Source organism: Pan troglodytes, chromosome 17 (genome assembly GCF_028858775.2).
Source record: "Pan troglodytes isolate AG18354 chromosome 17, NHGRI_mPanTro3-v2.0_pri, whole genome shotgun sequence".
Taxonomy (NCBI): domain Eukaryota; kingdom Metazoa; phylum Chordata; class Mammalia; order Primates; family Hominidae; genus Pan; species Pan troglodytes.
In genome coordinates, this window is record NC_072415.2 from 42448348 (window position 1) to 42465094 (window position 16747).

At 35.6% G+C, this 16747-nt stretch overlaps 1 protein-coding gene across 1 annotated transcript in view; it reads right to left on the minus strand.

Annotated features, from left to right (window-relative positions):
• Positions 1–665: 665 nt before the first annotated feature.
• The window catches only part of KLHL14 (kelch like family member 14), a 100159-nt gene continuing 84077 nt past the window's right edge, over positions 666–16747 (minus strand). Inside the window, exons 5-9 of the mRNA XM_016933499.4 lie at positions 15152–15230; positions 8397–8587; positions 8157–8315; positions 5169–5326; positions 666–2788 (exon numbers count right to left, since the gene is read on the minus strand). Coding sequence (XP_016788988.2) covers positions 2648–2788; positions 5169–5326; positions 8157–8315; positions 8397–8587; positions 15152–15230 — 728 coding nt within the window. The 3' untranslated portion in view covers positions 666–2647. The remainder of the gene's footprint in view (positions 2789–5168; positions 5327–8156; positions 8316–8396; positions 8588–15151; positions 15231–16747) is intronic.

Below are 16747 nucleotides of genomic sequence, written 5' to 3' on the forward strand. Positions count from 1 at the left end.
CTTTCTTGTGGAATATTAGGGAGAATCAAAATATCCTCGAATTTTGAGTTTAATCATCACTAATGATAGATTTGGCTGGGAAGCATTAAAGTAAATTCCCCCCAGCTTACAGGCTTCCGAACGTAGCTCCTGATCTTACACAGCTCTTTGCCTGGAAGGCTGCCCAACTGCTACCCTTAACTACAAGCCTTAGTTCCCCCTATGTCTCCCATTGCCCCTCTAATTGCCCTGTACAACTACTTCATTAGATCTTCAAAAGAGAATAAAATTAAATACTATGTATTTGATAATTGATTTAATTAAATGTGTGATTCACTTATTCTTTAAAAAGGGTGCAGTTATTTTTAACACATATGTTGCTTCTAATAATGTGTATAAATATTTAGTTATTTGATCTCAGATAAGTTATGTCTTATTATAACACTCTTGTAGTGAAAACATCAGATTCCACTCATATGATTTTTAACTCACAGCATTTTCCAGAAGTATTCCATAATTTTAGCACTGTCCATACTGTATACATTTACATATTGTGAGAAAGCCAAATACACTTGTAAATCACAGCTTCAGAACAAAAATATTTAGGCATTTACATATCACAAACCTTCAAACAGTTTAATGTAGAGATTTATACATATGTAAGTAGGATATGAGAGACAGTTGAATTAGTACATAAAGTTTTTATTTAAAGTTTTCCCCTTCCAAGCAAGCTTCATTTACACATTCTAATACTGTACAAAATTTACATTCTCTGTGACTTATTTATTCACTTTTCACTTTCTAGTAACTTATGTCTCTCTGAAATACAGAAAGCTTTACTTATAATTCTCATAAATGCTTTTATTTTGGTGAGAAATAAAAAATAAAATGCAGAACAAGTCTAAGGAAAGCAAAGGTTCTTGTACAAATTGTGACTTTTGGAAGAAACAGTGACAGTTGACAACAAAAGGTTCTGAAGCAGACCTCATTCTATTCATGATGTCAGCTGAGATTTTCCCACAGAGTACTGTAACTTTTCTTTCTATATACTCATATGTTTTCAAGGAAAAAGAAATGACAGTTGATTGCACTGGATATACATATATTTATATATATATTTTTACAACGGATCCTTTGGATCTGAACATACAAATAAATACAAAAACAACGAAGATTGCACTTTACTGTAGAAACGGCATCGGATTCCAGTATACCCATTTATCTTGACGTGCTCTGCCATGAAAGCTTATCACTAAGGCGTTTTTCATCTGTGGGATTTCCCTAATTACTGTTTTGAATGACACATTTGTTGAAGGATTCAACACCATCTCTGGATGGTTAAAATATATTTTAGGCTTTTATTTACTCCTAAAGTTGTTGTTCAAGCTCTGGAGGGCTTGAAAATCAAATGTGCATTCCTGTCAGTTTTGTCCTTTTGGTTGGCCACACTGAGACTATCTCATGCTATCCTGACCTTCTGCTCCTGAATTCCTCATGCTCCTCAAGACAACTAGCAATTGCTCGCTTAACTGAGTTCAGGCATCTCTGGTGATAACAAACAAAATATGATGAATTGGGGGAATAACGATCGTAAGTCAAGTGTCTAGAGGCACCCGAAGGTGAGGAAGAGGAGAAGTATTCTGTCAGGTGCTATAATTGGCTCCTGTGGCTCTTGTAAGTTCTGTGTTTTAGAAACAGAAAGACAACTGGAATTCTACTTAATGGAAATTATTCTTTCTTTTCATCCCTGAATTCCTGAAAACAATCTCCCATTTTTTTTATTATGGATTAAATTTGGGTCAGACATATCATCTAACAGAATCTCTAAAATAGTATTGACTGAATTTGTCAATCCTGTCTTTTGAAGTAAATAACATGTGTGTTCACTACTTATATATCACAAAATATGAAAAAGCACAAACCTCCATGAACTGAATAGTGACATAATATATTTTGTTTTAATCTTTCAGATAAAATTGAGGACACAGAAATGACGACTCTGTCTAGCCTAGAACCTATAGGGTAGAAAGCATTTATTACAAGAGCCAACATCTTTCTCTTTTCTGATCCCATGAGGTGCTGTAAGGGCAGAAGGTGTATGAAATGAAGTTGTATAGAAACGAAAATGCCTCTCTTTAATCTTACATGATTTTCAATAACAGTGTTGCCAATGGAGTCTGTGAAGTAGCCAAAGGTTAAGAGTACAGAATCAAGTGGCAATTTCTGTAATGCAGTGTATTTTGGTGGCTCAAATTTGGAATCATTCTTGAACACAATATCCCCGAAATGTCAACATAGATCACATGCAGGTAGACTACAATGCACAATACTGATCTGAGGTCTCTCTGGGGCCAGTCTTCTGTATTTTATCTTTCTCCTTTTGCAAGTTAAGATTCACATGAAGAGTTTTTGTAAAGCTGGGATAAGTTAAAACCAGTCTGAAATGGAAGAGTCTGTCACCACAGGAAGTTTGGTGCGATCTGAGTTATAGACATAGTATCTGTTCAAGAACAGGTCTCTTTCTTTTGTAGTTACTTATAAATCATCAGAAACCAAGGGTGGGTTTTGGCAGTTGTACCATTAGAATGCATTGTTCCTATTATAATAGTGATGTCACCTGCCATTGCTTCCTAGAATGTGATACTGTTCATTCCAGAGTTTCCTGGTGTTATTTGTTGTATGGTACACAAGAGGGCAGAATAACTGTCACACAGGCAGGGCCTGCCAACGGTTCTGCTACATCTCCTTCGAGTTCTGTCCAGGTTCCTTTCTCTGGACAATAGCATATTGTAGATGACTTGTAGGCCCCCTGTAATGACAAAGGAGGGAGCATTTAGAGAAGGAAGCTAGAGAAGTGCAATGGCAATGTTACTGATCACATTTATTAATATATTGAAAAGAAAATATCTGTTCTCCATTCTTGCTAAAAAATTCCAAATGAAAGCAATGGATTTTAAACTGTTCTATTCCAAAGAAAAAGCTAAGATTGACAAAATTTCAAAAAAAAAATTTTTTGTGTGTGTGACTAATAATAAAAGTTAAATAAATACCTAGAGGATCCTAGATGCTCAACAAATCCTAAATTGGCTGGGCCCAGTGGCTCATACCTGTAATCACAGAGCTTTGGCAGCTAGGGCGAGAGGATCACTTGAGCCCAGGGGTTTGAGACCAGCCTGGGCAACATAGCAAGACCTCATCTCTACACACACACTAAAAAAGATAAAAACAAATTGGGCATGATAGTGCACATCTGTAGTCCCAGCTGCTTGGGAGGCTAGGACAGGAGGATCGTGGTTACAATTAGCTCTGATCATGCCACTGTACTCCAGCCTAGACAACAGAGTAAGATCTTGGCTTAAATAAAGAAATACATACATAAAAATAATATACCAAAAATAGAAGTTATCCAGCTGGTTTAAGTTAAAAAAAAAAAGAGAACAAATTTACCTTAAACATTCAAATAGTTAAGACAATTATATTTCAGATTGTTGTCTCACTTCTCCATTTTAATTTTGCTACTGTGAAGAATCAGAGCTAGGATTGAAAACCAGTTCAAAGTAAACTGGAAATGAAAGTTTGTCAACTTTCTCATATATTGATTTATTTATTTTCAAGAGGCCACATGAGAAATAATATGTCCTTAATCTTGTTTTCTTTGTCAACTTTAGAGGCTAGTGCTTGTGTAACATTTTCCTCCCCAAACCAAGGCAGCTTTGTGTTTATCATAGGAAACAAACGAAAGACCCAACCAACCTAATAATTATTTTTCTGAAAATGCCCCAATGTGTGCTTCCAAACAAATACATTCTTGCAGCTAACAATTTGTACAAGCAAACAAGTGCACATATGAATATCTAGTTATATATGTCAATACATATTTGCCTATATAACTAATAATGTTTTAAAGCTCCCCAAAACTTTATGTCACAATCTTGTTAGAGGCAAAAGAAATAAAACCAAATAACATTATTAAAACCACCAAATTAATCTTACAAAACTAACACAGGTAATCAGGAAAATATAAAAATGTTCATCATTTTAAAAGTGAATATGTAATCTGCTAGACCCAATGTGTCTCCTGATGTACTGTAATTTGAACTACAAAGCCACCTTCGCAGGTGTTTTTGCTAAGAAAGAAAAAAGAAGTTAACAAAAGAAATAAATAAAGGAAAAAGAAAGAAGCTGAATTTAATTATGCCCTTATCTCTAACTTCCAGTCTCCAGAAAATATGCAGATGGAGGACTATTTCAAATGACTCCACAAGGAAGTCATTAGCCAATTTCAGAATGTAGGGTATTCTGTATAACTGAACCTCTTTTGTCAAGAAGTCAATGGCATCAAACAAAAAGAGTCAGGGTAATGTTCTAGATTGCAAGAGATATATGAGACATAATGATGAAATATAAGAAAGACTTGTTGGATCCTGATTTGGATATGTCAATTTGAAAAATACATCTTTTTAAAAAGTCAATGGCAAATATTTGAATATAAAAATGGATATAAAGGAATTATTGTTAATTTTTTGGAGTGTGAGTGTATTTACGTAAGTTAACGATTTTTAAAAGGTAAATACTGAAGCATTTAGGGTGAAATGATATGACATCTGGGATCTACTTCATATTGCCTGAGCCAAAGATTTTAAAAGTGGGGATAGATGAAGTGTGGCAAAATGTTGACGGATGTTGAAGCTGAATGATGGGTTAATGAGGTCCCATTCTAATCTCGATTTTTGTGTATGTTTAGAAAATTTCACGATAAAGAGGGAAAATAAGGGGAAAAATCAATGGCAAATCACACATCCTAAATAGATTTCATGAATATTGGAGAATGAATTTCCATTTTTCATGCTTTACCGGTCAGAAACCTTTCAGACTCTCTTATTGAACTGCAGAACATTTGTAAAATCACCTCAGTTTGACTTTTAGTTGGGAAGCCAGAATCACAAGATCATAGAGACAGGAGAGAAGGGAGACCTACCGCACCTTGTGATGCTGTTGATCAGCTAGCAAGCCAGTTCAACAGCCACCAGGCTGATCCTATTTTACTATCTAAAGCAACTGACTGCTTGCATGTAAGAAGTATGATACTCTTAAAAGGTACATGTGTGGAGGATAACACATTTGGAAGGATACAGAAAACGTTAAGCACAAACGAAATAAAGGAGGATGCAGTAAATGTGGACACATACCATACTCCAGCTGTAGCCTCCCACAAGGTAAATGCTGTCATCAAGCACTGCACAGCCAGGGCCACTTCGACCCTCCAAAATGGGAGTTTGGAGTATATTCCACTGGTCACCTTTTGGGTCATAGCATTCCACAAGCATTACATCAAGGTGGGAGAAACCTAAGTGACAGAACAAAGTGGAACAACAAAATGATAAATGCTCAGGGTCCCAATTTAAGGCTAGGGCTTCTTTTAAAAACAAGTCTCAAGCCAAAATAGATAATTATGTTTTTGAAGACACAAATGCATAAATTCACTGAGATTGGGAGAAATGTCAGAAAGACCTAGAAAACCCCAAAGAAACTCTAGTTGTTTTAGATTACTTCAAAGCAAGAATGCCTGAGCAGATGTCATTAGCAAAGGTTGATTATATGTGGATAGATCTTATTAAAATGGTTTATTAAAACCTTATTTAAAAATGTTTAAAATAATAGTTTAAGCAAGCATTGTACAAGGCACTTACAATATGCTAGTTTTCTTTTCTAAGGGCTTTATTTAAATGAACTCATTCAATCCCTTCCATCACTCTATGAGATAGTCCCTGTCCTCACTTTCATTTTATAGATAAGGGAACTGAGAGACAGAGAAAGTCAATTACTTGAGTAAGTCACAAGTCAGTAAGTAGACAGGTTGAGATTTGAATCCAGGAGAGGCTTCAGAACTCAGACTCTTGCAGACTAAATTGTATTGCTTTTTCTCAAATGAATATTTAACTCTCTCAGAATGTTTTAATAGATTAAAAATATGTTGTTCAGCATCTTTTACCTTTTTCACAATTTGACTATGTTTATAAACAACTCTGATGATGTAAATGGTTTCTAGTATTTACCAAGAATCAAGGTTTAGAGTAGGAGGCTGAGTAACTTTCACTGAAGAGCTTCTCCTACAGCTTCTGATAGGGTTCTTGGTGTTTGGGGCAGTACCTAGGTCACTGAGAACAACTTAAGTTCCTGGACTCTACTGGAGCCCTGCCTTTAATTTAGAGGGTGAGAAACACCTAGTGGGAGCTTCATGCTCACCAAGCAGGTCAAACCCTTAATGTTTTTATCTATTTTTCCCGTAGTTAAATGCAGGCTATGGATATTTGCTAGCTGACAATCTCAGTGTGTATTCTAAAGTAACCAACATACTGTATTCTTTAAAATAATTGAGAAGATGAATAAAAAGGTGGAGAAATTTTTGTTCTTGAAGAGGTAGACAGGTTATTTCGGTTACTAACTTCCTACGGAAAATAAATCACATAGATGGTGGAACAACAGAACAATGTACTCACTGCAACTCCAGAGTATATTCCTTTCCTTTACCATTAATATTATTGATTATAATTTTTGAAGCATATACACTTAGAATGAGCACTTGGGCAAATTCCAGGTTCTGACCTTGGAGGCATCATTTGAAGATATATGTGCCTTCTCTGTGACAATGTTATACATGGGAACTGTAATCCTCACAGAAACCATCAAGGCAAGGATAATTATCCTTCCTTTACAGACATGAGGTTAAGTGTCTTGAGTGAGACCACACAACTAGAAAGTGCATAACTAGAATCAAACCTAGGCTTAGATACAATGTCTATATCCTCTCCTCACCATGATGCCTCCTTGAGCTAACCCAGTTTTGATGTGTGCACACTATTTCTCATTTAGATTGTCATTACCTGAGTCTTTCTGTCCAAACCTAACCTTAAATGTTAGAAGATCCTAGAGCATTTGGACAATATCTTGTGCAAAAGAAATGCAAAGAAATCACATTTTAACATAGAAGGATACAAAGTTAATACAAAACATGTCGACGTAAAGGAATGGTGTGTGGCTTGAAATGAAAGAGCACCATTGAAAGAGATAAAGAATAAAAAGGTAAGCATCACAGTAGTAAAGAAAATCCGTTCTCATTGGGGAGAGCACTTAAGCTGAGCAGCAGACATGCACTAGGCTATTGGCATTTCTGAACATGAACTTGACGAATGAACATGAACTTGGAACATTACACCTGTTCAGGCTTTATTACATCTACAGGTAAATATGTATTAGGAAAATAGAAAAAACATCTAGATCTAAACCATTTAAAAAGATGTATATACTATTAAAAAATAAATGCACACATGTGCATTATCTACCATACTTAGATAGCCTGTTTCTCATTTAGCTCAATTTCAGGGATCATAGACTAGGAGAGCTGAAGGAGATTTTAGAGATCATAGAGCAGTTTCTTCATCTTCAGATGAGGAAACTGAGGCCCAAAGCAGTTCAATAATGTTCTCTATATCATAGGTCTCTCTGGTTTCCTGTCACATTCAGTGTTACATGCATGCACATAATGTTATATATGTGCACATACACTACAAAAAGTTGCAGTCGTATACATATCTAGGGAAGGAAAGCTGCCAAAACATGTCTCTAAAAATGCTATGCTTTAAGTTTTTTATTGAAAAAAAGCAACAGAATTTGATAATCATAAGTGGCTTGCTATTGAATTCTTAAAAAAATTCTAAATTTAGACACAAATATCTGGTAAATATTACCTTTAAAAAAATCACATATTAGCTTTGTGCACTTATGACTAAAGTTCCTTATGATTACAGCAGAAAACAATTTTCTGGAAAAAATTCATTACTACAACTTTGGTGATAAGAAATAATTTATTTCAGTGAATTCATTGTTACGACAAATTGTTTGTGTTCTTCAGTTATTAATGCTCCTGTTTCTTATTTTCTGTAGACATCATTATTCATTTCTTTTATGTGTATGGTAACTTAAAAATAATCCTAGCTGAAGCAAAGCCAAAATAAATGCTTGCTCAAGGGTACTGCCAATTTACACAGAGTAGATTTTATTAGGTCAACATGTTTTTTACTTGGTTAACTATGATTATCTAAGGAGAAACCCCCTTAGCGAGAAATATGAGGTGCAAATGTTATTGTGACTAAAAAACAAAACAACAAAAAAAAGACCTTTCAAATGATTTCCTCCAATTGCATACAAGCGATCATTCATTACAGCCAAAGTGTGAATTGCGCGTTTTGTGTTCATATCTTGTTTTCGAGCCCAGACATCCATTACTGGGTCATAGCAATATAGCCATGGGACATATTCTCCATTGTGTACACCCCCTGTGAAATAAACATAGACATACAAGTCAAGAGAGTGCTTTGGAACTGAACTTTGTAACAGAAAGTGGAGGAATTACTTGCCTGAAATGTATATTTTCCCATTGTGCACTGCTCCCGCATGAGCCGCCAGAGGCTGTGGCAAAGAGGACACATAGCGCCATTCATTCGTTTCTAGGTTATAGCACTCCACGCTGGACAAGTAGCCAGTTTCATTCCTTCCACCAATTACGTATAAATGCTTGTCCAACCGACATGCATAGAAACTGGCTCTTCTACAACGAAAAGAACCCACAGTAAATCACAAGAGGAGCTGTGAAATGTTACCTTTCGAAATAAGATAAGCACCACACAGCTAGTCAGGGAAAGGGGTGCATTCTGCTTCAGAAAGGGTTGCAAATCTTTAAAAATTACACGTATACCTTATAAGTCTGAGACCTTCTACAGTAATCATATGTATTGCCCTTCCTGGTTAATATTCTTGATACTAAAGTAATAGTAGAGGAGAAATTCACCAACTCTTTGTTTCAGCCCTTGTTATCTTGCTTTTTATACACTGTTAAGTGTTCATTAATATTTGGGATATTCGGTACCTTGTAAGGATATCGTAGCTCTGTAAGACAAAGTGAAAAATGAGGTAGATAATGTAACAATAATAAATTATCTTGACATTCACTTTCTTTATGGTCCTTCAAGGGTCATTGTTCCCAATTTATAAGAGAACTACATCATCAAAATTTTTCTTCAATTATCACTTTTTTTACCCTTAGTACTACTACTGCAAATAGAATAATTTTGTGAACTTCATATAATGTTCAAATTTTGCACTTATATAACCAGTTACAGGAATTTCATCTAAGTAGCTTTTCGTGTTGATTCTTAAAAGGCTATAAGATATTTTAAATCCCTTTTTAAGAGAGGCTTTTGACTATATTATCCCATTATGCCATCAAAGCAAAAGATACAAGCTGTGTTGGAAGGATTGTAGACAGAAAGACCAATCCTAAAATATGCCATAATTTAGGAGTGAGATTTGAAGACACTGAGGACCTGAATTAGAGTTTTAGTAGAAGAAATAGAAAGGGGTGATGCAAAAGATGTTTTAAAGGAAGAAGATGTAAAACTTGGCAAGTAATAAAATATGAGAGCTGAGGGAGAATAACATTCAAACAGCAGTCAAAAATTGGGAGTTAGGATGACTAGTTTGAAACTTTGAGCAAGCCTTTGACTCTTTGCTTCTTTTTTTCACTGATACTACTGGAATAATATACTTCACAAGGAAAACATGTGGTCCAATATTGAATAAGTGTAATTGTTAAGTGCCGTGCCCCTCAGATTATATAGTTTATATTTAATGAATTAATGATCTCTATTAAAATAGATGCCAAGATTCTTGTTCATTGTCGATTGCAAGACAAGGAGTGCTACAGGTTTTTATCAAGTAAATGTATGTTGCTTGGAGATTTTCCAGGTTGTGTTTATGAAGTACCAAAACACTTAGGAGGTAGTATATAGCACGGTGATTAACGATTTGGCTTCTTGAGTAAGACTGCCTGGCTAGATGATGTACTAGGTGTGTGGCCTTTGACATGTCACCCAACCTCTCTCAGCCTCAGATTGCTCATCTGGAACATGGGGATGATAATGGTCTCTTTCTCACAGGGCTATTGGCAAATACATATAAGTGCCTGTCATAGTGTCCAGCATTTTGTTCATGTTCAGGAACTGTCAATTAATATTATCTGGATAAAAGGTTTTTAAAAATTGACCATGAAGATGTTTGCATTTAAACATTTCCTAATAATGTTTAAGTGGCAACTAAATACTTTAATATTTGTTTAGGTAATTTGTTACCATATAGGCATGATATTTGTTATGGATGTTAATGTATTCAACTTTTGATAGTCCTGAAATTATCCCAATAGACATCATTGATAATTTTAGAGCAATATTTTAGTTATGTTTGCTTTTTCTAGATTTTCTTGATATATTTGAAGGAAATATGTGCCTTGGAAAATTCAGAAAGATAATGAAGAAGAACAATAATGAAAACAGTGGCAGGAAGAAAAGTAGGAATAAAATAAAGAGAAGACGAGTCAGATTTCATAAAGTAAAGACTTAAGCAGGTGCATGTCTTCTGTGGGGTCCATGAGCCTCTGAAATTATAATAAAATGCTGTAGATAGATGTTTTTGCACATGTGCATTTTTTGGAGGAAGCTTTTTAATGTGATCATCAAAGGGATTTCTTATCTTTAAAAAATTGAGATTTTTCTGGTATGAGGGACTAAAAACTCATCTAAATATAAAATAAAATTTCAAAGCAGTTGCAAAATTAAGTGCCTACAGATAAACTGATTCCTTCTATTTCCTCAACCAGGCTTCAGTTACTTTCTCATTGAATATGATAGGTCAAAGTTATTCTACTAGTACATTTACCTTTTCAAGTTAAAGTGTTTCATTGAAAAGACTGACACATGTCTACAAAAATCCATCCTAAAGTAAAACATATTTTTTTCCAACATTGACACTAAGGTAGGTCAGTACACTTCTTCCATGTGATTCTATAGTAGGTCTAGGGGCCTCTGAAACAATGCATTTTCTTATTTCACTAATGGGCCATCTTTAAAGAATTGGGACTATGTGGGTTATAAGCTGGTAATGGTGAGTTCTGTGCAGCATTAGTCTAGAAGAAAAGATGCCACTTAGTCACAACAAGTATGAAAACCTTCCATTTAACTGAGTATAGATTTTGAAGAATAAGAGGAAGATCTCCCTTTGGTGAACTCATTTTCTTGTCTAAAATTCAGTTTTTTTTCACTTTTTATGATCTGGTTCCTTCCTCACCGTGACACCTGGTCAGCCTGTCAGAACCTGCTCTCTTTTCTAGCCAAGGCATTCTTCATGCGACACTTCGTGTGTACTCCTAGCTTTATCCACACAGTGTCACTGTTAGGATCTAAATGGGAAAAAATCAGCAGATTTCACTTCCTGATGACAAGTGCATTTTTAGGTAGAAATTCCAATAGTAAAGATTCTGAGTCTTTGACTTATTCCCTTGCATGACCAAAGTGAGAGTTCCTGAAATGCATTTTAGAAACCTGATTGTTAATGGTCTGCCAGCAACTGTGAACATTCGCTCTAGGCTAAAATCTTACCATACCAGGTCTCTCTTGACAATGCTCCCTGCCCCTCTTCGCCACATGAAGAACATATAAGGTTTAGGCTATTTTATTTTGGGGGGAAAGTAAGTTCAAGATTATTAAAGATTTCTTATTGGGATTACACTGTTTCTATTTCAAATTGTTCATCTCTCCCTCCTTCAGCCTCCCTTGCCCCCACTGCCAGAAGCAATATTCAGTATTTGTGAGATAAGTTTTAAAAAGATTAATAATAATGCGTACAAATATACTTTAAACTCTGCTTATTTTGCAGATCTTTACAAGTTCTTTCTGGCCCTTGGAGTTGTCAGTTTATATCCTAAAGCATGAGATTGGATTACTATATCCTTACCCTGCTTGAATTTTTGACTTTTGTCGTTGGATTAAAAACAATGGATATGTTAAAAAGAATATTGTCTCCCATTGTTTCTTGTAACACAAAATATTACTAGAAAAACAAAATATTTAAACTTTGATGCATTTTTGACATATTAAGTTCTTGTCTTTTATTTACTCTGTGAAATAGAGGCTTTGTTCTTAACGCTTCCCAAACTGCTTTTTCTTTTTCTATTTTTTTAGATTAGCTAGGGAGTAAGATCTCCATAAGAATAACACTTCAAACATCAATTTTTACTGAAAAAAAATTAAGTTACCAAAGCATTTCTACTGTTCCAAGTTTTTAATTTTTCCTCTCTTTACTGAAGAATTAAATTCTAAATCTGAGAGCAAAACAATTCATTGGCACTACATTTAAATTTATATTTTCATCTGTTCATTTCTGTCAGTAAATTCATAGCCAGCAGGCATGCAATTCATGAGCTGACTCATGGTTGAGTGAGTCTGAAGGCCATGTGCCCATTTCCCTGCTAAACTGGGAAGGTGTTCTGCACTTTTTCTCTATTCTTTTGGAAGGGTTGCCTAGGTAGGCTATCCTGGGACTCAGTCTGTCAGCACTGAGTGGGAAAAGGCAAATCTTACAAATGCCCCGTCAATCTTGCAGCTCCATCTCTCCTATGGGCTGGTTGACCCAGGCAACAGTCTATAACTTACAATGAAATTTTTCTGTCATTACCAAGCTTCCATTCAAAATAGCAAGTATAGCTCTGTAAGGGTAGGTTACCCCAGAGGTGGCTTACAATGTGTTTTCATTATTCTCAATTGGTTTGGTGATTTCTCAGCATAATAATTTTTCAGCAGTTTGGTAGCAGCATAGTGGAGGAGGGTAGGTGGGGAACTTCCGGTTTCATTCATGATCTACACAATGTAAAATTAACTAAATGTGTTAAGCAACTTTTCTGATCTGAAGAGTGTCTCATATATTTCTAGATTCTTTTTCCTCCTTTTTTAAACCACCAATTAATCTACACTGGTAACTGATTGTACTTGCTATTTTGAATGGAAACTGGGCAATGACAGAAAAATTTCATTTTAAGTTATGGATTGTTGCCTGGGTCAGCCAGCCCATAGGAGAGATGGAGCTGCAAGATTGACGGGGCATTTGTGAGATCTGCCTTTTCCCACTCAGCGCTGTAAGGAGCTCTTTATTTGGTCTATCGAGTTGATTGTTCTAAATCTAAAAAAAAAACTTCTTTTACCAGGGACCTGACATGATATACCATAATGACTTAGAAAGAAACGTTAAACAGTCCATCCTGTCAACGGTGGCTGCCGGGCGCCGACAGACCATGGCAGGTCTTTTTATCAGGTCAATGAGCTGCTAAAAATTGTCTAAGTAGGACCCTGCCATGATAGGCCATAGTGCCTCAGAGGAAGTCATTACAGACTATCAAGTAAACAATACACATTTTCAAAAAAATTACTAATTAGGTTTTGCAGCAATACTTCCCATCCTTAGGGGCTCTACAGTGGGATAATTGACCACGACATGAGTTATGCCTCCCAAGCCAAAGGCATGAAGGTTAATTATCATGGTGTACAGCCCCCAGCAAAGGGGACCATGGTGATGAGATGATGACATTTCAAACATGTATTGATAGTTGTTTTTTAAGTAAAACTTTTTGGAATAGTTTTGATTAAAGGGCAAAGTGATGCAGCTGTAATAACAGCAACCAGGAAGTAACCTCCAAAGGAGAGAAACAGGGTGCACTGGAGAAAGATACCAGGAAGCTTCGGATTCATTAAGTTTGTCAAGCTATTAATTGATTTAGAATTATTTCCTCAGGTACCTTTGAACTAGACATTCCTAAAACTATCTGTGGTCCTTAATGTATCATGCCTCATCATTTTCAGTGTATAGCTTTAGTTTTCTAAGGGAGTTTTAATATATTTACCTGTATATAGAGTAGAAAGTTAGATATTGAGTTTCATTAGAGCATAGATTCATGCTGTCTTGCTGCAATAAGTACATTTGTGAATAAATGGTATTGTATGAAAATTTTCTTTTAGCTTGGAATTTAGGATTAAGGATCCAATTTAATCTCAGGGTAATCTACTTGAATGTTATAAAAAGAGATATTCAGGTGAGAGGTCATGTAAGAAATAGAAAAGAGAAAGAATGCTGCTGCTGATTCCCTTTTTCTTTCTTTTTTTTTTTTTTTTGAGATGGAATCTTACTTTGTTGCCCAGGCTGGAGTGCAGTGGCGCAATCTAGGCTCACTGCAACCTCTGCCTTCTGAGTTTAAGCGATTCTCCTGCCTCAGCCTCCCAGGTAGCTGGGATTACAGGCGCTTGCCACTGTGCCCGGCTATTTTTTTTTTTTTTTTTTTGTATTTTTTAGTAGAGACGGGGTTTCACCATCTTGGCCAGGTTGGTCATGAACTCCTGGCTTCGTGATCCACCCACCTCGGCCTCCCAAAGTGCATGCTGAAGAGGCAATAGTTTGCAGCTTACTGTCTATCACACTGGAGAATTTGCTCAAGAGGATGTCTAGATATTATTTGAAAAGAACCAAGTGTTCAATATCTAGGCTGTGAATTTGCATGTGCAGATAAAGACATGGTATCATGCCTGAGGAACAGCTAGGAGAGACAAAATATATGTAAATATAGTAGCCATCTTGTCCTTTGGTAGCCAGGAGACTTGGTCGAGATAACTACTCTGTATGCAAAAAAATGAGATGACACGTTGCAAGACTAATTTTTTTTAAAGCTAACAAATTACTTGTTCTTGAATGTATGGATTCAAAGACATTTGGGGAGGAAAATGTAAACAAGACAAAATTTACTATTGAGATGTTAAAGTTCAATATTTCATATCTAATTATCTAAATATCTAATATTTAAATATTGAATTTTAATATTGAATATTGAATTTAATATTACATAATTTAATATTGAGTATTGAAATGTCTGTACCAAAATGCACATCATTGCAAGTATAGTGTTTTATATTTCAATTTTAGGGTTTAAATATATTATCACCAAAAAGAGTGGTATAGCCAGAGAAATTGTAGCTCTATTTGCAAAATACCAATCAATATAATCAAGAAAGACAAGCCACACATTTTTTTTTCTTCCTACATTAGGACAAATAATTGACTTATTTTTCTCTATTGAATTAACAAGGGAGGTCATGTAAACTGGCTAGGCCAAGTTTTCTATTTTGCCTCATATGTCTTTCATTGACTCTATTTAGCATTCCTTCTTACAAAAAACCACCTAGCACCCATGCCTCCTGTAAAGCCGTCACAAACGTTTCAGGTGCAAGAAATAAACACTTACCTTTCCTGCATGGGTGGAAGTTGAATCCAGCTATTAAATCGAGGATCATATCGGCTGACAAAATTTGTACTGTGTTTTCCTGTAAAAATGCATTCGAGACATTTAAAACTTAGATTCTTTTGTTGATTTGCACATGTAGTAGTGTTTTATAAGACGTCTCTATTCTCAGGTTTAACAAATAGATGAATTAAGTAGAGGGAATACCTAACACAGCACGGGCGATGAGTCAATAGAAAAATAAATGTGCCACCTCAAGTGTTTTTCCTCTTTCCTTCTCTTTCCTTTTTCTCTTTTTACAATGAGTTAGGAAAAACTAAATCAACCACAATAATCAAAGCAACTACATTTACCAAACTGGCTTTTGTTACAGTGTTAGGATAAAAATATCTCAGGTGTTATTGATGTTTTAATGTTTTAAACACAGTAAGTTATTGTCTGTAAATTATCAGTTCCAAAGACTACCTTGTATGATGGTATCTCTGGTTAGAGCCATTTAAAAAACAACAACAACAACAACAACAAAAACTTTTTACATCTTCTTTCTTTTCAGAAAAAATTATTTTAAAAGATAATATTTTTAGAGAAGTTTTAGGTTCACAGCCAAATGGAAAGAAAGGTATAGAGATTTCCCACGTGTCCCCAGCCCTCACATGTGCATGGCCTCTCTATCGGTGGGAGAGTCTGCTCTCTCTGTTCAAACAATAGCAGCCACTACAAAAAGAGCCTGACTGGGAAAGTTAGTTTTGTCCTATGCATATCAAGTAAGTTCTGTGTGTGTATTTGGGGGGAGCACAGTTGCTGTGACATATACACAGGTGTATTTGCTGAAATGGGAAATGTGAGTCCTCTGAGCTGCTTAACCAGCTTATCCTCTCTGTTGAGCTGAGAAGCATGGTAATGCCTCCAAGGTATTAAAATGAATCTTATTTTATATACATGTTAACATTAAAACAAGAAATGGAAGCAAAATAATATATTACATTCTCTGTAGCACCTGAGATGATAATCTTCTAGAGGACTTGAAGCCTTAACTCTAAAAGTCTACCTTTATTTATATATGTGTAACTAAGCATTGAGAGATGGGTACCAAACTCACTACAGGACTGAACAGATAGGGGTGTGTGAGTGTGTGTGCATGTGCTCACACAGACATGTCCACCCAACACAATTATTAACTGTACAAATATATATCAAGCACCTAGCACCTACTGTGTGTTTCATGTATTCTAGACTCTGGAAATATATTGGTATGCAAGAAAGATGTAGTCCGTATCCTTATAAATGAATAAACAAACATATAATATCAAGTAGCGATGAACGCTATTAAAAAATAAAGCCAAGAATGATAAAGGGGAGGCCAGTTTCAGTAGCATAGTCACCTGCTCACAGATGTCTTCTGCAAGCCATGCAAATATCTGCAGAATGAGCCTCTCAGGCAAGGGGGCAGGAAAGAATTAAGTCCTTGGGCTGGCAGTGAGTTCAAAAACAGCAAGAATGCTAGGGTAACTGGGCAGAGGTCAGAAAGGGGTCAAGGGCCAGAACATAGTGTGCCTTGTGGGCTGATGCAGGATTTTATATTTTGTTATAAGGACAATA